Raw genomic sequence first — 22,871 nt, 5'->3', positions numbered from 1 at the left:
CCAGAATCTACTGTTCAGTAGATTCCTACCACCATCTCCCACATTCACACACATACCATTTCCTACCTCTGTATTTTAAGAGAAAGTGACAGATCTAGGAGGAGAGGTTAGGAAATCACATTCAAATTCAAAACAGTCAAATAGTATAGAATAGATTCAACTTGGTATATTACTTCATTTGAAAAAAGACCTGGGAATTTTACTTGATGACATGATATGGACGATTACAAAGGGAAGTCTGTTTTAACATACAGAAACAGAAAGCACATGTCTTCTTTGGAATAATAAATGCCTGTGCTGGTAGATTGTGTTCAGTGAAGCAAAGCATTTGTGGAGGCCAAGTGACCCTCACCATTATTGAGGTGTGAAGATTGGAGGCTGAGTCTTGGTATAATCTATCAAAGTGGAGAGGAGATGGGTTGAGAGCTGTCCTCAAGTATCTGAAGTGCTGTTGTGCAGAGAAAGGGAATGGGCTGACTCCCTGTCCACTCTGGGAACAGGTGAACAGTTCAGGAAAGCAGATATAAGCTCACAGGAATGAGAAAGTTGTGCTCATTAGAGATGCTTAAGTTTTCCCAAGAAGAGTCCAGTGCAGACTGAAGAATCTTAAGAATCCTGCCCTGACAAAACATTAAACATGATGTCTTCCCTTCCTTTTCTTACAAAAGAATCCATGTTTATAGCATCCAGTCAAGTAATACTATATTTACGGTTCCATATCTCAGGGTAACTAAGGTTGCTAATTTGGTATATGTCTTTCCATACCTTTCTCTGTATCTATGAATACGTATTTTAACATTACTGAATGGATATGACTTTGTTTTGTTTACGAAACTGAGATCACACTAGACATATTAGTAATATAAACATCCCTCCAGGCCAATTTACCTTCCTTGAAAGAGCTGCAGATATTCTAAAACATAGGTAAGCTATGACATTAAATTATTTCTCCATTAATAGATATTCACATTGTTTCTAGATTTTGCTATAACTAACAATGCTACAATACATGTTCTCAGACATACAGCCATACCTTGTTTTATTACATTTCGCTTTATTGTGCTTCACAGATAGTATGTTTTTTACAAGTTAAAGGTTTGTAGCAACCCTGCAACAAGCAAATCTATTAACACCATTTTTCGAGCAGCATGTGCTCATTTCATGTCTCTGTGCCACATTTTGGTAATTCTTGTAATATTTCAAGTGTTTTCATTATTATCCTTGTTATAGAGATCTGTGATCATTAATCTCTGATGTTAATGTTGGAATTCTTATGGGGTGTTTTGGGTTTCTCATTTTAAATCAAAAGCTAGAAATGATTAATCTTAGTGAGGAAGACATGTCGAAAGCCAACACAGGCCCAACACTGGACCTCTTGTGCCAAAGAGTTAGCCAAGTTGTGAATGCAAAGGAAAAGTTCTTGGAGGAAATTAAAAATGCTACTTCAGTGAGCACACAAATGATAAGAATGCAAAATAACCTTCTTGGTGACATGGAGAAGAAGGTTTGAGTGGTATGGATAGAAGATCAAACCAGCCACAACATTTCCTTAAGCCGAAGCCTAACCTAGAGCAAGGCCCTCTCTTTTGTTCTATGAAGGCTGAGAGAGGGGAGGAAGCTGCAGAATAAAAAATTTGGAAGCTAGCAGAGGTTGGTTCATGAGGTATAAGAAGCCATCTCCATAAAATAAAAGTACAACGTGAAGCAGCAAGTGCTGATGTAGAAGCTGCAGAAAGCTATCCAGAAGATCTAGCTAAGATCATGTGTGGTGGTGGCTACACTAAACAACAGAGCTTCAGTGTAGACAAGAGAGCCTTATGTTGGAAGAAGATCCCATCTAGGACTTTCATAGCTAGAGAGAAGTCAATGGCTGTCTTCAAAGCTTCAAAGGATAAGCTGACCCTTTCAGTAGGGGCTAATGCAGCTGGTGACTTTAAGTTGAAGCTAATGTTCACTTACCATTGAAAAGTCCTGGGGCCCTTAAGAATTACATTAAATCTATTCTGCTTGTGTTCTAAATGGAACAGCAAAGCCTGAATGAGAGGACATCTGTTTACAGCATGGTTTACTGTATATTTTAAGCCCACTGTTGAGACCTACTGCCTAGAAAACCAGATTTATTTCAAAATATTGCTGCTCGTTGACAATGCACCTAGTCACCCAAGAGCTCTGATGGAGAAGTGCAAGGAGATTAATGTTTTCAGGCCTGCTAACAACATCCATTCTGCAGCCCATAGATTAAGGAGTCATTTTTGAGAAATATTATTTGAGAAATACATTTTGAAAGGCTATCGCTACCAAAAATAATTCCTCTGATGGATCTGAAGAAAGTAAATTGAACATCTTCTGGGACGCACTCACCATTCTAAGTGCCATTAAGAACATTCATGATTTAAGGAAGGAGGTCAAAATATCAACTTTAATAGGAGTTTGGAAACATTTGATTCCAGCTCTCGTAGATGACTTTGAGGGGCTCAAGACTTCAGTGGAGGAAGTCACTGCAGTTGTGGTGGAAATAGAAAAAAAAAAAAAAAACTAGAATTAAAAATGGAGCCTGAAGATGGGTCTTAATTGCTGCAGCCTCATGGCAAAATTTTCACAGATGAGGAGTTGCTTCTTATGGATAAGCAAAGAGTGGTTTATTGAGGTGGAATCTACTCTGGTGAAGATGCTGTGAATCTTGTTGAAATGACAACAAAGGATTTAGAATATCACGTCAATATTAATAAAGCAGTGTTAATAAAGTTAATAAAGCAGCAACAGTGCTTGAGCGGATTGTCTCTAATTTTGAAAGAAGTTCTGTGGATAAAGTGCTGTCAAACACCATAATATGCTACAGAGAAATCTTTCATGAAAGGAAGAGTCAATTGATATGGCAAACTTCATTGTTGTCTTTTAAAAATTGCAACAGCCAGCCGGGCGCGGTGGCTCATGCCTGTAATCCCAGCACTTTGGGAGGCCAAGGCGGGTGGATCACAAGTTCAGGAGTTCAAGACCAGCCTGGCCAAGATGGTGAAGCCCCGTCTCTACTAAAAATACAAAAATTACCCAGGCGTGGTGGCACATGCCTGTAATCCCAGCTACTCGGGAGGCTGAGGCAGAAAATTGCTTAAACCTGGGAGGCAGAGGTTGCAGTGAGTCAAGATCATGCCACTATTCTCCATCCTGGATGACAGAGCAAGATTCCATCTCAAAAAATAATAATAATAAATAAATAATAAAATAAAATAAATTGCAACAGCCACCTCAACCTTCAGCAGCTACCACCCTGATCAATCAGCATCCATCAATATTGAGTCAAGACCATCTACCCGCAAAAAGATTATGATTCACAGAAGGCTCAGATGATCATTAGTATTATTTAGCAAAAAGTATTTTTTACTTCAGGTACGTACCTTGTTATTTTAGACATAATGCTATTGTACACTTAATAGACTACAGTATAGTGTAAGCATAACTTTATATACACTGGAAAACCAAAAAAATTTGTCTAACTTTATTGCAATATTCACTTTATTGTGGTGTTCTGGAACTGAACTTGCAGTATCTCTGGGACATGCCTGTATATTGTTATATACGGATGTTTTTATAGGATGGTTTTCATTAAAGTAAGGTTTACTAAGTTAAAAGATGTGTACGTTATTTTAACAGCTACTTCCAGATTACCTTCAGAAAATCTTGTTGTAGTTTATGCTTCCATGAGTAAATGCTCATTGTTTATTCCATCTCCAGGATAGGATGTTATATTTTTCTTTTTATACTTCCAACTGAGAGGCAGCATAGTATAGTGGTTTAGAGTTAGAACTCCCTTGGCTAGAAATACTGAGTACCTGTCTCAGCTCCAGCAAGTACTAGCTGTGTACTTTTAGCTAGGACACATTACTGCTTTGTGTCTCAGATATGCTGATCTGTAAAAAGAGGATGATATGAATACCTACCTCATAAAATTGTTATGAGTGTAAATGAATTAATAGTCTTAAGACTTATAACAGTGACTGGCATATAGTAAATTCTTTATGTGTAAAAGTTAAAAATTAAAAGATTCATCAGATTAATCTTTTATAAGATTAAAGATTTTAAAAATCTTAATTTACATCTCTTTACTAATGAGTTGGGCATATTTCTATTTATGTCTTGGTCATTCTCTTTTCCCTTTTTCTGAATTTTTCATTCCTATTTTTGCCCATATTTTTACTGAGCTGTTTGTCTTTTTACTAATTTTCATGAACTCTTTGTGTATCATAAATAGTAACCCTTTTCCTGTCATTTTTATCTTCCATAAGTGATGTTCTTTTTATGATTATAAACATAATCAGAATTTTTAAAATTAACATAAACCTTCAATCAGTATAGAACTATAAAAATCATTTTAAACCCATGGTCTTAGTCTATTTTGTATTTGTATAACAGAATACCACAGACTGGGTAATTTATAAAGAAAAGAAATTTATTTCTCACAGTATTAGAGGCTGGAAAGTTCAATATCAAGGTGCGAGCATCTTGTGAGAGTCTTCATGCCACATCACCCCATGGCAGAAGCAGAAGGGCAAAAGAGCACCCCGGAGAGGCAGGCATCAGTTTTTAACAAGAGGTCTTATTTGATTCTGATGTGCAGCCAAGATTGAGAATCAGACAATGTAACCCTGAAATGTCAGTCTTAAGTCAATTTGTTTCTAAATCAGTGTTGCTAGTAATTACTACTGCCATCTGTTGGTGGGAGGCAGAACTGACATGCTATGGATATCTATGAAAGGCCATGTTTTTTAAATTCTTAGAAATGCATCTTTGTGTTTATCCAGACCTTTTTAATGTAAATGACTTCTCAGGTAACTTCCAGTTGTAAGATTCTTGAAGTTAATATCAAATTTGTATTTATCTCCTTGGTTCTGTATATTCCACCGTAATAAATGACAGAATGCAGTGTGATACTTCTGAGGCTTGGTCAATCCTCGGTGATCAAAGATTCAGTGATATTTATCCTAATAATAAGAAAAAGTAATACTTCATCAATAACAGTTAAAAAACAGCAAAAACAATTTTTGTGATTAATCCTAACCAAACTAACCAAAAATTAAACCACCGCCTCTCCCAACCCCACTCTCCCCAGCTATAAATGTTAATTGAAATTTTCCTCTACTGGGGTATTTTAAGATGTCTCTTTTTTTCTTGTGGCATTACACAATGTAAAACATCAAAGGAAATAACAGGAAAGGCAGTGAACAGGGAAACACACTTTGAGAAATAGTGATATTGGCATAAAAAGTAAGTGTCTGGGGAAAAAATAAGATAAAACTGGCAGAATTACAGGTTTCTGCATGAGTTGGTAATTAGCGAGTTTATCTTCTGAGAAAAAGGTATCTTTCCTCTCCTTTTTATAGTCAGGCCAAAAGAAGTCAATGACACAAAGAGCATGAAATTTTTTGCCATGCAAACCATTTTTGATGCATTGAATTTAAAATATATACATTAATTCCCCAGGCAGCTTTTATGCATTATATATTATTCTTACAGCTGGCCATAGGGGATAAGTCTTTCAAATATATATTTTATATGTCTTTGAAATATAGATATTAAACATAGATATTTTATATATTTATGTATATATGTATATATCTTTGTATATGAAGTACCTTTTAATCCAAAACATCTTCATGAACTGAAACTTATTGCTGGCCTATTGTAGAAGTTAGTACTTGGTTTCTTCTATCCACCCTTGATTTTGACTGTGTTCCAGGAGAGTGTCCTTAAGACTTGGGTTTTTCAACCTTGGAACTGTTGACATTTTATGCTAGATAATTTTTTGTTTCAGGAGGAGCTGCCTTGTTCATCAAAATGAGTTTAGCAACCTCCCTAGTTCCTGCACACGGATGCCAGTAACATCCCCTCTATTGTGGCAACCAAAAATACCTCCAGACACTGCCCAATGGCAAAATCGCTCCTAACTGAGAAACACTGATTTAGAGGATTGAATGCTTATGGCCCTGCTTTTGTGGGATGAATTGTTATTTCTTTAAAAACAACTTATCTGATTCCTCAATCTAAATTAGAGCCCCTATTTCTTTCTCTCATGAAACAATATACATCTCTTTGTAGCATCAGTGACAGTTTATAACAATGTATTTACTTAGAGACATTAATGTCTTTCTTCCCTGTTAGACTTTAAATTCTACCCCTTAATCTGTTTTGTTCACTGTGTACACATACTACCTAATACAGTGATTGGCATTTAATAAATGTTTGTCAAATGAAAGAATATAATTCTAAGATATTTAATGACCTGAAACACAAAGCCTGACTTGGTTCAAAGAGGTTTTTCTTCTCAGGCTTATTTCAATCTGTATGACAAAGCCAGTAAAAGAAGAAATTAGGGACATATTGAGGCTGTTGAAGGGTGTGAGCAGGGAAATCTCAAAATTATATTATTTGGATAGGATTCCCAGGGGGTTTTGGCGGGGTGCTGGTGAGTGGCAGTTTCATTCTGGAAACAACAGCTCTGATATGTCACTGTAAGCCAGAGCCAGCCTATCACTCCTGCTTTCTGAACTCCATCCACCATTGATCCATGGAAGAAACAGGTTTTTTGACCAAAGCGAGGTTTAACGCTCCGCTAATTCTTTGAGGGAAAATGCCCCAGGACCAGGAGAAATATATCTATAGAAAATAAACATCAGTATAGATAGCACAAGAGGCCTTTAAATGCTTCTTTTCACGTTTTTAAAAAATGGAATTAAGATGCATATTTTTTAAAATGAAAAATGACTGGCATTCTTCCTACTGAAAATGAAAAGTAATTTAATTTGTTAGTGGTTTATTTTATTTGACAGTCATTGTACATACTCGATTTGGTTTGTTACACTGAATTACCCTTCAATAATGGATACACACAATGCCAGACTCTGCCCCCCCAGGTTGCTTTGATAATTGGATGAGCGTCCATATTGTTCAAGATTTTCATGACAATGAGGACGGAGCTATTTGCAAAACTCCTACCCAGGAGAGCTTTCAGCTTTTTAAATTCTCAATAAAGTTAATCGCTATCCAATGACCAATCATTCCCCTAGCTCCTTTTCCTAAGCAACCTTAACGTTATATAATCATGACTGAATTCCCTTGGTAGACGGAAGAGATGCTAAAACCTCATAGTCAATATAGAAAAGTCAGAAAATCTTCCCCAGGCAATCTTTCAGAATGGACCATTTTTCTACAACTGGAAGTTAATGGTAAGAATGCTAATAATAGCTACCATAGGGGCTGGAGCCAGACAGCTGACATCCAGGGACAATTCTACCCCTTGGCAACCATATGACCTTGGGCAAACTTCATGACCTGTGTTGCTTCAGGAGTTACATCCATCAAATGACAATGATCTTAGTACCTACTTCATAAGGCCATTGTGAAGACTCAATAACATGATGTGCATAAATGCTTAGCACAATCCTGGCACAAATCATGTCTCCATAAATGTTTCTTCGTTAGATGGTATGTGTCAATCCTTGTGCTAAGTTCTCTTAACAGTGCTACTGAAAGTGTTACATATCCCCAGCATTAAGGAGGGGAATACTGATATCAAGAAAGACTAAGCAGCAAGCCCAAGGCCACATGGTTGGTAATTAGCACAGCCAGGATCCAAGCCCAAGTCCACATAACTCTAAAAATCCTCTTATACCATTCAAATTGTGTGCTTGTGTACCTCCAGAAGAATTTTGAATAGCTATGTACTTTCCTGAGCATTTTAAAGTAGGCAACTAAGCATTTCCATTGTAATGTTAAATAATTGCAGAAAATGTGATTCCAAAGTATTTTAAACCTTGGCAGTTTAAAATAAAGCTTTTATATCACCTTTTTGTTGCATCCAGTGGGATTTAAATACCTCATTACTGGATACTCACCAATACCCCCTAAAAGAATATGTGAACAATTTTTTTAAGTCAGAAGCTTTATATTATTATTTTTTCTTCTTCAAACATCTATTTTTATTGCATGTCCCCTAAATCATGTTAAAAGCTTTTTTGATCATTTCTATGACAAATATAGATGTAAATAGATTTTTTCTTTTATGAATATATGACTGTAAGACTTTAAAATTATCTTCTGGGTTTAGTTGTTGCTTTGACTATTAATAGAACACAATACATCAAAACAACATAAACATATAATTCTGACAAATGATGACTAAATATAAAAAGTAAAATTTTATTAGAAATGCATATCATGAGCTGGGGATGGGGGTGTCTATGCGGCCTTGATTGAAAGTATCATGCAAATGTCCCTCTCAGAAATGTTTGTGAATTGCATAGTACACCTTGGTAAGATTCAGGATAATTTAAGGTACATCTTCTATATCTTTCTTTTGCAAAAGGAAGAAGGAGAACCTAGGCTGTGGGTACTCCTGAGAAGATCTGATTTTAGGAAGGAGAACATGGAAGTTAGGAACGAAGAAATGAATTTCCTTAAAACTTTTTCACATAGTTCTTAGGAAGTCATCCACCACTACTGTTCCTAGGGGAACAGTATTCTCATTGAAGACAGCTGCTCTGTACCACTGAGCTGTATTCTTTGGAATTAGGATATTTACAGGAGAACACAATGCTCTCCCATTTTTATGACAACTTACTCCCTCTTCCTTGAAAATGAAGTCTGGGTGCCCCTTAGCTATTGGCTTTATCCCAAACCTATGGCAGTTGTTACTAAAAAGTCATGAAGGCTGTTTCTTGAAGGAAGCCCAGTGAAAAGGCAAGGTGATAAATTTCAAGTGAGGCTGGAATCTGGAATTTCCAAGTCCCTCTAAGAGATTTACCATCTAGTGCCTCAAGATGGGATAACATATTCACCCTCAGATTCTCCACTGGGCCTCAAACCTGTGGTCCCAGAGCACCAGGGTGAGGGTTTCCTTATACCTAGGATGAGGTGGACACCCAGGACTTCCGCTCTCATCTGTGTCTTTTCTAGATCAAACAGTCTTCCCAAAAGGGGTGGTTTGAGTAAGAAGAAGGAAGGGGTTACATATTGCCTACCTCCCCTAGGCTTCTCAAGGATACTCTCTGTGGCAACTTCTCAGCATGTAGTAGATGCTCAATAAGTGTTTGTTGAAGGCTGTATCTGGGGCCAGTGTGTGGTTATAACCTTCCTACATGCACTTCCTAATTGATGATACAGAACCCACCAAACCCCATGACCTTGATATATACTGTCAGTCTAAATGTAATCTCAATTATTTGGAGAGGGGAATGGGGAGCATCTGTTGAACACTGACAAGGAGATATGGAGCAAGTGTGGATTTAAATTGATAGCAATTTTTTCAAAAGACCCCATAATGTTGATTATGTTGTACGTATCATAATGAGCTGGGGATGGGGGCGTCTATGGGGCCTTGATTAAAAGTATCATGCAAATGTCCCTCTCAGAAGTGTTTATGAATTGCATAGTACACCTTAGTAAGATTCAGGATAAGTTAAGGTACATTTTCTATATCTTTCTTTTGCAAAAGTAAGGAGAACCTACCCTGTGGGTACTCCTGAGATCTGATTTTAGGAAGGAGAACGTGGATGCTCCTTCCATAACATAATTGATTATGCTTGTCCGTAACAAGCAATGGTATTCAAAGGTTTGTCTGTTCACCTCAATGAGATTTGACCTAGAGTTACTAAACAGCTAAAATCCATGCACATCCTACAGACAGACATCTCTTTTCTTCCTTCTCCATGACTTCATCTTTTCTGTTCTTTATCTCCTATCTGGCCATCTCTTCTCTCTTCTCCGAGTCTTGCCTTGAATCTGTCAACTTACGAGCTGCTGGAGGTTGCCATGGTAAACACAGCTGTGTTTTTTCTCTGTGAAAAACTCCTCTCATGAAGGCGCATTGAGGGGAGTCCTCCCCATGGCCTCCCCTTGCTGTGCCTTTTCACAGATGTTTTTTAAAGTGAGGCTTCAGGGGCTTCCTGTTTTCTAGGGCTCTACTCTGCTTTAATTGCATGTCTCTGAAGCAAGGCACCATGACCCGCCAACCCCCACTTAGGTGTCATGGAAGATTGTGAAGAATCGCTGGTGTGGTCACCAAATAAGCCAAATGACAGCAACATTCATTTTGTTAGTAAATGGGTTCTGGGAAGTGAAAGATGATCTGGTATTTCCCAAGAGGAGAGGTAGGAAAGATAATAAGAACCTGGGGGAGGAAGACTCAAAGCGGGTGAGCAGAGACAGACGGAATGGTGAGGGAGGATACAGTCCTGTATCAGGCAGCTACTCACAGGTAGCCACTCACACCTTCCTGAGCTTTCCTCAGCTGCACAGTGAAGGCGGTGATCCGGCCCTGACTACTGATCCAACATCTTCTCCAACTGCCATGCTTCCTTACTCACTCCTCTCCAGCCATAAAAGCTCTTTGCTGACAGGTACATGGCACGTGCCTGTAGTCAGCTACTCAGGAGGCTGAGGCAGGAAGATCACTGGAGCCTAGGAGTCCTGGGCTGTAGTGCCCTATGCTGATAGGATATCCACACTAAGTTCACATTAATATGGTGACCTCCCGGGAGTGAGGGACCACCAGGCTGCCTAAGGAGGGGTTAACCTGCCCAGGTCAGAAACAGAACAAGTGAAAACTCCCATATTGATCAGTAGTGGGATCGTGCCTGTGAATCACCACTGCACTCCAGCCTGGGCAACATAGCAAGACCCCATTTCTTATTAAAAAAAAAAAAAAAAAAAAGGCTGTTTGCTATTGTTCCTCCTGTACTGTAAGCACACTGCAACCTCAGTGCCTTTGCATTTCCTGTTCCCTCTGGCTGGAATGCTCTTCCCCACAGAGCTGCATGGCTCCCTCTCTCACTTCATTCAGGTCCCTGTTCATACACCACTCCTTCAGAGAGGCCTTCTATGACCACCCCACCTCAAAGAGCACACCTCCCGCTTGCTAGCCCCTTACCCAACTCAGGTTTTCCTCAGGTACACATACACATAAGAACTTATGCCCCACAGAGAGTTCACTGTTGTGGCACCGGCCCCTAGAACATGTCTGCTATTGAGGAGGGATTTAATAAGTATTTGTTGAATGAATAACTAAATCACTGACCTCACCCCAGAAGCACAGTCACCCATCTGTATGTGTATACTTTGCTGTCTCTCCTCTGAGTTTACACACTGCTGGTCCCTCTGACTGAAGCCCAGTTCCCTCCCCTCCATAACCCCCACCTCTCTTTGGGGACCTCCCACTCACCCTTCAAGCCCTGCCTAGCTTGGTAGTCTTCTCCTTTCTGAGGTCTGCCTTGGGATCCCCAGGCAGGACCCCTTTGGTTCATACTGCCTGGGCAGTGCCTGATGACCTCCATGGCAGCGTGATTGCCCTCGCTGAAAGGTCTATTTACTTGTCTCCCTCCCAAGCATCTGAGTGTGCCTTAAGCGACTAAGAGCATAGACTCTTGAGTCAAGGAGTGGCAGGAGTGCCAGGCCTGAGTACTCGCCCTGCCTCAGACTCACTGTGAGCCTTCAGACAACTTCACCTTTCTGCCTCAGCTTTCTCATCTGTGCAATAGGGATTGTAACATCTACCAAGTTAATCATAGGATAGCGATGAAAATTCACTGAGGAACTGCTGAAGTGTTTAAAACACTCTAAGCAGTCAGTTGGGTAAGAGGATAGACTGGAGGCTGTGCGATTTGAGGTGGGATGGTCATGGAAGGCCTCCCTGAGGGGGTGACATTTGATCAGGGGCTGATTGAAGTGAGGGGGGAAGCCGTGCCACTCTCTGGGGGTAAGAGCTTCCCAGGAATATTACAACTGAAATATATCTCTGTAAGCTTTATTGCAGATTAGATTCAGGCTGCTCTTTTGGGGCTTGGGACATTATTCGGTTGATATTCTAATGTAATACTGGGTGTCCAGGCAAGACACAGGGCTGGGATGCGAGTCCTTTGAAAGCAGCCTAGGAGAACGAGCTGAAACTCAACCAGGGTCAGAGAGGACAGTGAAGCACCTGAATCGGGGGACATCACTGAATTCCAGCTGCTCAACACAGAACCACCTGCGGATAGGCCAAGGACTGACTGCTCAGAGGGCCAAGGACTGACCGCTGTTCATGCAGCACATCCCTTGTCTCCGCATTGATCCTAGCCCCATCAACGACTCTGCCGAGATGGCTCAGACAAGGTTTGAACTGAGTTAAGACGTCCTGGCCTAATCTGAATTTTGTCTGGCTCTGCTTCTGTCATTTGGCAAAAGGGCATTCTGGTCCTGTGGATAATGGCTCAGGCAGATGGTGTGTGGGAGCAGAAGTCTGGGACAGGAAGCAGAGACCTAGGCTGTGCAAGCAACCCTGGAAGGGTGACCATGGACAAGGTGCTTAATCTCTCAGACCTCAATGTCCTCATCTGTAGATTTCAGGAACTACCCTGGCTGCTCACTTTCACACTTTGCTTATCCACAGAAATAGTTCTTTCAGCATGATATTATTGAGGATGCAAGCATATAATACCAAGAATAATGAAGGAGGAGAGGCCTAGACACTATGGCCTCCCACTATAAGACTCCCACCACACACACAGATGATGTCCTAGGAAGAGGCTCTAAGGGTCCCTCCAAGCCAAAATGTTCCCTGATTTGATGTCACATCCATACACCACAGAGCCTTTCCAAAGTGTTAGGTTAAACCACATGAGATTGCTGATATTTGACAATTTTTGACTTGCAAACATGGCAGTTTTGTATTTCAACCTAATAGTTTCATTCACAGTAGTGGCTAGGTGTGCTCATTCAGGAACCAAATTAACTGGCTTCAGATCCTAGCCCCCAGCTTATTCTTTGTGTGACATTGGACTGGATACTCCACCTCCCCCCACCTCCCCTGTAAAATGGGGCAAACAGAGGAATCTTCCTTGGAAGGTTGGTTACTGAGGGCGCTGGAGGAGATAACACCTTGGAGTCGGGTGGGGCAGGGAGTCAGGGGTTCTAAACGCAGTGACTGGCACAAGAAGCTCTCCATGTATGCTTCCAGAGACAAGCCTTAGCAATTGACTGTGGACCTGACTCAGGAAATAGTGTCCGGATCTCCTTCCTCCTGGCCTTAAAAGGAGTATGTGGCCAGAGCAGATGAAAAAAACACAGTCTCAATGTGGTTTCCTAATCAGTCCATCATGTCCTGCTTGAACCACCAAACTTCCCTCTTTCTCCTTGTGAGAGGAGTCACTGGGCAGCAGACAAGCCTTGGCATAGGCCTGGGACTGATGCTGGAATACCACGAGCGGCATTCAGCTCTCCATCCCCCCGTCTTATCTGGGCAAAGCATTAGAGGCTCCATCCCCAGATACCTACACGGAGCCCTTCCCCATTAAGTGGTACATCATGGAATATGTCAGCCTGAATTAGCAGGCAGGCCCATCACATTAAGCTGAAGCTGTGGGCTGGCAGCTCCCACTGTGTAATGCCTCTTGTTCCTGGCTGCATGCTCCCTTCCATGTCGCCACCGCCACAAGAAATCTCTGCAGACAATGCACGGTAACTGAGGAGGCCCAGGGAAGAGTTTAGGAGGAGCCACAGGAAGTCCTGCAGATTCCATTTCTTTTGTGACCCTTGGGGTCCTGCTTTGAGCTCTGCTACCTCTTGACGGCAGAGGAACCAGGTAGCAACCAAAAGCTTCAGGTGGGGAGCTCCTTTGTGACAAACTATAAAAGCATGGCACACATTTCTGAAAGAATAGATGCCCTGTTCAAATACCGTGAACACCTACAACACCTAATTGAGGTTTCTTAACCACCACACTACTAAGAATACCACTACCATTATAACTACCAGTAACACTAGTTATTCCATAAATTCTCCTGGCAATTTATGTCACTTTCAGAGCATTTATCATACCTACCCTGTATGATATTTCAATGTGATGTGGTGCAGTGGAAAGAACACTCCCTTTCCAGTCCCCAAATTAAACCTAGCTATGTCTCCTATAACTGGGCAACCCCGGGCCAGTGACTTAGCCTCTCTCTGCCTGAGTTTTCTCTTTGTATGAGTACCTATTTCACAGAGCTTTTGAAAGAATTACCTGAGATTTTGTATGAAGAATGCTTGACACACAGAAAATGCCTAATAAATATTTCGGTGTAGAGTTTCTGAGGGCAAAGTCACTTTTTTATCCATCACAATGCCTTAACTCAGGCATGCCCTTAGTTGATGTCCAAAAGTGTATGATCTTCACTTTAAAAATTCTACCTCATTCGTCCTCTAACTTGTTTTCCATTGTACATCTGGACTGATCTAGTCAAAACCTGGATTTGATTATACCACAGTCATTGCAAATCCTTTCATTTTTTTTCCCTATTCACTTGGAATAATGGCAAAACTTTTTTGGGGGGTGTTGCCTCCTACCTACCCTGTCACCTCGTCTCCCACAATAGCTCCCATCACTACTTCTGTCTCAACTACAGTGACCTATCAGTTTTTCACTCTTGCCTTGTTCACCTCTACCACAGGACCTTTGCACATCCCTCAGACACATTCTCCCTTCCACTCCCCTCCTGGCCTGGTTAAATCCCTACCCATCTTTCACATTCCAACACACACATTCTCAGGGAAGCCTCTTCAGTTCTCCCTGAGCAGGTTAAATCCCTCTTGGCAGTATATCCTCTCTTTTGCGCACCTAGCCCTTTTTATTATGTCTATCTCCCCTGACAAGAACAGGTATATGATGCCAGGACCTGTGTCTGGTTCTGCTCACCAGTTGAACACCCCAGGACTTCGTGTGGCACTCAGTAAATATTGTTGAAAGAGTGGGTAGGAGGATGCATTGGAGGTCAGATCATCTCAACAAAACCCCAAACCACCCTTTGCGATAGTGAGGGCACAAGGAGCATGGTCACTGTTTTGCAGACAGTGCAATTGAGCTCAAGCTTAGGAGGAGCAGGTTAGTTGCCCAGACCTCATAGCCTATTTGTTAGTGGTGAATCTGATCAGAACCCTGGTCTCCCATTCCCTGCCACACACACTCAATCTATAGGGCCCTTATCCATAATTGGGATGGGGGACCACGAAGACTTTCCCTCCCTTTCCTTTCCTAGTATTCAGAGGACCCCTGACCCTTCTACAGCCACACCTCAAGTCACCTCTGGTTTCTGGGTTATCAAGTACCACATCTGTCTAGAATTCTATGTTTCCTCTGAATCATTGATTTGATTTAAAAATTCCCTCATAGGTGAGTTAAAGTCCCGCAAGTCTGAACTGGGAGAATTCTTTTTTCTAAAAGGTTATGTTGGTGAGGTGACTGCACTTCAGAAAATTTAACTTTTGTTTTTCTTCTCCTCGCCACCTGGGTTGAAGCCAATCCAGAAGTTGAAGTTTTAATCTACCACTTGGTATCAAATCAGTCAGGGCTTAGTTGCAAGAAATGATTTGCTTGAAAAGAAAATAGCTTTGGTTATTTTATTATCTCGTTTCTATTAAGGGACCACACCTGTGTTGTGGGGTTTTGTTTGTTTTGGGTGTTTTTTTTAGTTTGTTCCCTCTCAGGCATTAGTGTTCTTATTCTCTTTCTTTGTATCCAGTTCACCCAGAACTCAAAGGAGGAAGAGTGATAGGTCTTTGTTCATGTTTGCCAGAAAGACAGTCATGTGTGGGAAACTATTTAGTTGCCGATTCTCTGATCCACCAGAAAGAAATCATTTAATCATGTATTCTTACTCATTCAACAAAAACTTACTGAGAAGTATTTACGTATCAGTAAGGTGATCATATCATTAATGTCCAAACTGGGACAGTTTTGCATGTAAAAGTGGACACTACCTGGTTTGCACTCTAAGACAAATATAAACCAAGATTTTCTCAGGTCAATCAGATGTCATTGGGTTCCCTATATATTAGTAGCTGAATTTGGACGATTAGAGTCTTGGGTGATGCTAAAGTTTCCCAAAATGCCCTTAAGGATTAAGGACAAAGCCAGGAAGGGGTGTAGCTTCCAAAGCCATGAGATGAAAAGACATAAAAGATAAATTTAGATTAAAGTTGAACTAGACATTTCTAAAATTTTCCCATAACTCCCTTTTTTAAATAGATTTCATGTTAAAAAAAATATATAGAATAATGTCTCTGGAAAGTAATGACTCCACAATGGAAGCCAAGTTCCCCTGAGATGAGGCTACCTGGAGGGGCTTAGAAAAATGTTTAGAATTTATAAAGAATGAAATTTCCCACCAGGGCTAAGTGATGGTGATATATTTTGAAAGAGGAAGAACAGAACGGAAAAAGAACAGTGTGTGATTCATTATTAGCCTCTTCTTTCTCTAACTTGGAGTTTCTTCAGTGTGGCTATTATTTTGTGTGTGATAATAAATGGTATTAGCCTGCACACTCTTTTGCTATGGAAGATCTTTGGTTCTGAAGTGATTTGTTTCTCTTGCATCCCAGGTGCCTGTCCTGAGACCCATGGACCTGATGGTGGAGGCCACCCCACGAAGAGTATTTGCCAACGCACACACATATCACATCAACTCCATATCCGTCAACAGCGACTATGAAACCTACATGTCTGCTGATGACCTGAGGATTAACCTATGGAACTTTGAAATAACCAATCAAAGTTTTAGTATCCTTTCTTTGTGATCAAGAATCAACTGGCCTGAATTAAGAGTATTCAGGTACGAGTGGGCTGGGAGAAAATATGGAATAGAAATGCAACACCTAGCATTTGCAGAGAACTTGCCCCTTTTAAAATACACGGGCACCTATGAGACTCTTTAATCATAACAATAAAGTTAGGGAAATATTGTTATTACAAGTGGGAGGCCAGGGCTAGCTCTGGATTGGGACTCTGAATCAATTCCTTCATACAGAGGCATTTATATGTCATGAATTAAAATTAGAGGTGATTTTATCAACAATAGGATAAGAGCCTAGAGTTCAGGTTCTTTCTCTGTTAAAGGATTCATAAATCTGTATGGACAGCATGGACCACAGACATACTGGTTTCCATTGTATCATAATAGTGAAAATAATAGTGACTGACATTTATTGAGTTCCAAGCACTTGCAATGGGAACTTTATAGTATTACATTTTTTACCTCATTGAAGTATATTATGCATATAGAAAAGTACATATTATAATTGTACAGTTTGATGAAATATATAGTATACATATTATAATTGTACAGTTTGATGAAATGTACAGTATACATATTATAATTGTACAGTTTAATGAAATTTCAGAGGTTGAACTCACCTATAACCAGCATTGACATCCAGAAACAGAACTTTACTAACAATCCTCAAGCCCCCATCATGCCTCTTTATATTAATAATTTCTACCCGCAAGGACATATTTGATAAAACAACCCTGTAATGTAAGTATCATTATCTCCTGTTTAATTTAAATATAGAAAAGTCGGCTGGCCGCAGTGGCTTACGCTTGTAATCCCAGCACTTTGGGAGGCCTAGGTAGGTGGATTGCTTCAGGTCAGGGGTTTAAGACCAGCCTGGCCAACGTGGCAAAGCCCCAACTTTACTAAAATACAAAAAAGAAATTAGCCAGGCGTGGTGGCGGGCACCTGTAGTCCCAGCTACTTGGGAGGCTGAGGCAGGAGAATTGCTTGAACTCAGGAGGCAGCGGTTGCAGTAAGCCGAGATCATACCACTGCACTCCAGTCTGGGTGACAGAGCCAGACTCCATCTCAAAAAAAATAATAAAAATAAAAAATATATAGAAAAGTAAAAAAAAAAAAAAATGCTGAATAGCTGGACCAGTATTTTCACCCCCACTATGTTGACCCTATATTTCATAGTAAAAATTGGTCATTTATTGAATACCTATCATGTGTTCCATTTCTCACAAACCTAAGGCACGAGATTTATGAGGAATGGCACTGAACAAAGGCAACTGAACAACTGACCTAAGTATCAATATGGAGTTTTCTCTTCCACTTACCAGCCTCCCCTACTCTAACTCCATCTATCCATGAGCCCTGCCTCTAAAATATATGTCAAATCAACTTATATATCCCTAACTACCTACCTACGCTAGCATAAGCCACTGTTGTCTCTCACCTCTGTGACTGCAGTAATCTCATCTGGTCTCCATTCGTTCTTGCTCTTTTATACAGTACGAACCCTTCAACATGTAATTCAAATATCATTCCTACCCTGATTAAAAAAACATTCCAGTAGCTTCCCATTAAACTCAGAATAAAATCCAAGTTATTTAACTTGGCCTGTAAGATTCTGCATGATCTGGAACCTGTCTCCATCTTTGTTATCCAGTCTTGTCACGCTTCCCTAATTCACTTCATTTCAGCCAACTAATCACTTTTCTGTTCCTAAGTAAACCTTATTCTTCCATTCTTTGCATTTGCTGTTCCCTCTTTCTAGAATATTTTGCCTGCAACATTCACATGGCTAGCTACATGTCACTATTCAGGCCCCAGAGGTACTTTTTCCCGTTAACTCTTAAGTAGCTACCAATAACTCTCTATCCCTGTTATTGTCATGGTACTTACCATGATTTGAAATTTTTTTATTTGTGTATTTTTGGTTTCCTCATATTAGGATGTAAATTCTACAAGAGCAAGGGCCTTGTATGAACTATTGCTGTATTCCAGTATGTAGAACACTCTGACATACAGAAAATTATTGGGCCTGTCAAGTTCGAAATAATAGTAGGTCATCAAAGTAGCACTATCCAGTAGACAGTTCATAAAATCTAACCTGGAAATTTAATTTTAAGAGTTATAGTAAAGTTCTGAAGGTTCGTTGATAGAATAGACCCCATAATGGCTCAAACAAATAAAAGATTATTTTCGTATGAAGTCTAATATTGATGATCCCCATCAGCAGGCAGCCTCCTCCAATCAGTAATTCAGAAACTCGGGCCTCTTTCATTTGCAGCTCCCCAATGTTACCATGTTTATAGCAGGACTATGAAAGGGGAAGGTCATGGAAGATCACAAGTGGGAGATTCCTCTGAGCCATGCCCTAAAAAAGCATGCATTCCATTGGCTAGAATTCAGCCACGTGGCTACCTCTTACTGCAAGGCAGCCTAGGAAATGTAGTCTGGCTGTATGCCCAGGATAAAAAGACCTGGTTTTGGCACACAGCTAGCTAGTCTCCACCATGGAGAGCACTCAACAGTCTCTAAGGGCTTTCAGGGAACTGCAGCTTTAATCGGGTAGTGGCAATTATGAGATATATTTGGAGACAATGAGAACTGACCATCAGGACCATGCCTGGCATATTTTATTGATCACAGAACAGACTCCACATGCTGTCTGGGCCTGCCTACAAATTTTGCCTGGCAGTGCAGCTGCTAATAGAATGAGTGTGGGTGGTGGTTCCCTTTTTCTCTCTCCATCTATTCCAAGAGCCAGAAATCTGCTCAGGCTCAGCTGGCTGTCACTCTGAGCTTCTGCTTCCCCAGTCTAGGTGACATGTTTTCTGAATTTTGCCTCTAGGCCTTCAAAGGGGAGGGGAGTTTCTTTAGGCATTTTGGGAGACAGATGCCTTGGGGAGAATGCAAAGGGGAAATATTAATAGCGCAGTTTAGGTTATATTCTGCAGATGTGTGACAGACTGCCAGATGCTGGCATACAAATGAGACCGTGCCATTCACCCTTAAAGCAGCCATATGTAAAATAATCATTGTCATCATGAGAACGATGATAAGTGATAGCTATATAGTTCTTTTCAACCAGACCGCCCTAAGCACTGAGCCTCTCATTACTGAAGTATAGCCACCTCTGGGGTAGGAAGCGGCCATCTTTCAAAACAGCCTCAGAAAAATACCAGCCACCAGGCAGGTTTCATTTCCACAATGCCCCTTATTCACAAAGGAGACAGAAGAAACATGGTTCAGGATAGAATAATTTGGGATTCCCAAAGCATAGTGTGGCTACTACTGGGGGTGGTAAGCAATGTGCTTCTAGGCAATACAAAGACTTTTTTTTGGTTTTTATATTTATGTATTTATTTAATGAATGTCAAAAAATATAACCATCATATCCTACAATTTCACAGATATTCAAAATCTATTTAGATTACAAAGTAAGTGTATGTAAAGTATTAAGTAAATAGTGAGACAGGTGATCTGGAGATATGGTTAGAAAATAGTCATGACTTCCTGTGACTGGCATTTGGTGTGACTTTGGCATTATGGTTGAGAACTCAGGCTTCAGAGTCCAACAAGTGATAGAGGTCTCACCCAGCCCTACCACTTTCTGGCTGTATGAGCTTTAACATGTTTCTTAATCTATCCAAGCCTCCATTTCTCATTTTGTTCATCTGTAGAAAGCAGCTCTATCACAAGAGGATTATGAGAATTAAATACACACACACACATATGCACGCACACATTTAGGATAGTGCCTTGCTAAGCAAATGCTCAGTAAACAGGACTAGCACAATCATGATAATTATTGAGAGAACAAGGAAACTAGAAAAGTTGAACATTAGAATGGTAGCTTTTATACTGCTAATTTTATTATCTGGATTGTCTTTTCAATTCTAGACTCTTCCTTTGGCTCTGCAGTTGGGTGTCCTTTGCAAGATGTTGCCCCCTAGTTACTAGATGTTTGCAGGAACTCTGAGGTCTAGGGCCTTGTGTTTAGCACCAGATCAGAGCAAGGCATTCCTAAACCTCATAATATCTGGTCATGAATTCTCTCCCTTCCATCCATAGCCAGTATGTCCTTGTCTTGTGTAACAGTTTCCCACATAAGCAGTCAAACTTTCATCTTAATAGGCTAACTACATCAGGACTATAACAACTCATTAATACAGTAATAGTTTTCTAGGGCAAGAGACAATAGCAATAAATGAAAATTTATATTAAAAGATGTTGCTTCTTTATGAAAACTACGGTATACCTAGAATCCTTTGAACTCTTTTTGCAGGACTAAGAATGAACTGACCTGAGTTCTTACCTTGTCCAACATGGAATCTATTAAATAGGCCCCTATCAAGTAAAAATAAAGACTAGCCCTCAACAACGATAAATTGAGCACCTAGTTTGTGCCAGGCACGAAAATGGGAAAAAACAAATTTGCCACTTTCAGAGTAATGTTCATCAAATACACTGAGTATATAATTACAAACTGAGATAATTTCTGTGAAGATAGGGAATATGGTTCTATGAATGCATTTTTTAAAATCCTGCTATAGACCAGGGAAGGCTTTGCTGAAGAATTAGTTAAGATCTGAAAGAGGAAGAGTAACTTGGCAAAGAGGTGTGGAGAGATGTGTTCAGTGTGTACAGAGGTCCTGTGGCAGGAGAGAGTATGACATGTTGGAGGAATTCTAAGAAGGCCACTATTTTTGAAGCCCAGAGAGTGAAGTGGAGCATAGAGTAAACAAGGCTGGGAAGGGTAGCAGAAGCCTCACCTTTCAGAAGTCCAGTCTCTGAATATGAGACAGAGGACTTATCTGGGAGAAGCCAACTGGACTCTAGGGATACTTCAACTTTGACCTTGGTCCTAACAACCCTGTACAGCGGCTTCATTTTATTTGTCAACCAAGATGAGGCCCCGTTAGAGTCGATTCCCTAATTAAGGGACCAGGTAGCCTCAACTCTTGGCTTCCAGGTTCCAGCACTCATTACTACCATGGACAGCAGCTTCCTTTTAATTCAGTGGGATTCTGCCAGGCAGGCTTCCAGGGGAGCTGTGAGGTCTAGTACAAGTTTCTCCCCTGTTGTTGCTTCAGTGGCTTTCACCCTGCCCAATACATATTTAATATGACACCATGTGTCTCTTTGTCAGTCTCCTCATATTGAGCCTAGGAATTGGCAAACACTCCATGAGTATTTACACACTGGCTTTTTTTTTAAGCTCTTAAGAGAGGAATATCCCTTGGAGTCCTCTTTGGAGATTTCCAGTGTCTCATCATCAAGCAACATGTCCTTTCAGCTAATAAGATCTTTATGTTTCATAATCATTGCTTAATATCCAAAGATTAAATTTAGACCATGGAAAGGAAAAAAGACCTCAAAGCAACTCATGTCCCTAAAAGGAAATCAAACTCATCAAACAAATACGCTGTGTTCAAAGATATTACTATTTTCTACCTTCAGTATTGGCAGACTTCAAGTGGGATATGAAAAGCCTCAGCTGCTTTTGAATGTGGGTACTTTATCCTGGTAAACATAGATTCCACTCTTCAGCTTGGCCAATGTTTATAATACTCAGCCCTGCAGAAAAGCGTCCTACTTGGCTCTCCTATCCTCCATTGGCTTAGACAGGAATTGGGGAAATATGCATGTCAGTATTAGCAAAATCAGCAGCAATGGGACAGAGGCATATGAAAGTCACCTCACAAAGGCAATGCATATAAACCCTATCCTTGGAGAAATATGTGTTTCCTTCAGAAGAAGGAATATTCACTCTAGTGTAAAACCACTTAAATTATCTTTTCCATTATCTTGTTTAATAATCAAAATTCTTAGAGGCTGATAGGGTTACACCCATTTGTAGGCAAAGAAATGGAAATCCAGAGAGATAAAATGACTTTCCCAAATTCTCTTAGCAAAATAGAGATAGAATCAAAACTGAATCCCAATCTCTGGTCCCCATTTTGTTACAATCACAATATTTTTCACAATATTATCTCAAACTTTACCCATCGAGATGAGGTTCCTGGTCTCACAGCTCTCTCACAGATGATTTTAAGCCAGGGAAACTGCTATTTTTTAATGCTTATTGTTTTCTTTGTTTAATATGTATTCATTGTAGAGATTTGGGGAAAATAAATGACCAAAAATCTTACTACCAATTTTGCTGTCTATACATTGGATTTGCATCACAGTTTTAACTTAATGCTAGCTAATTCAACAATGTGGGTTCAGGGGGAAATAAAAGAAATTTAAAAAGCCAAAAACAATTTAAAACTCCTGATTTACCCAAGAATCTTTCTTCTT

The 22,871-nt window shown here is 40.2% G+C and overlaps 1 protein-coding gene across 9 annotated transcripts in view; it reads left to right on the top strand.

Moving 5' to 3' along the window:
* PPP2R2B (protein phosphatase 2 regulatory subunit Bbeta) overlaps positions 1–22,871 on the top strand; it is a 495,072-nt gene that overhangs the window by 417,850 nt on the left and 54,351 nt on the right. For all 9 annotated transcript variants that reach the window (XM_054489452.2, XM_054489455.2, XM_054489451.2 and 6 more), the window contains one exon: positions 16,384–16,561. In XM_054489452.2, coding sequence (XP_054345427.1) covers positions 16,384–16,561 — 178 coding nt within the window. The remainder of the gene's footprint in view (positions 1–16,383; positions 16,562–22,871) is intronic.

Source organism: Pongo pygmaeus, chromosome 4 (genome assembly GCF_028885625.2).
Source record: "Pongo pygmaeus isolate AG05252 chromosome 4, NHGRI_mPonPyg2-v2.0_pri, whole genome shotgun sequence".
In the NCBI taxonomy this organism is placed as follows: Eukaryota; Metazoa; Chordata; class Mammalia; order Primates; family Hominidae; genus Pongo; species Pongo pygmaeus.
Note: the sequence above shows the minus strand (reverse complement) of the source record. Positions and strands in the feature narration are given on the sequence as shown.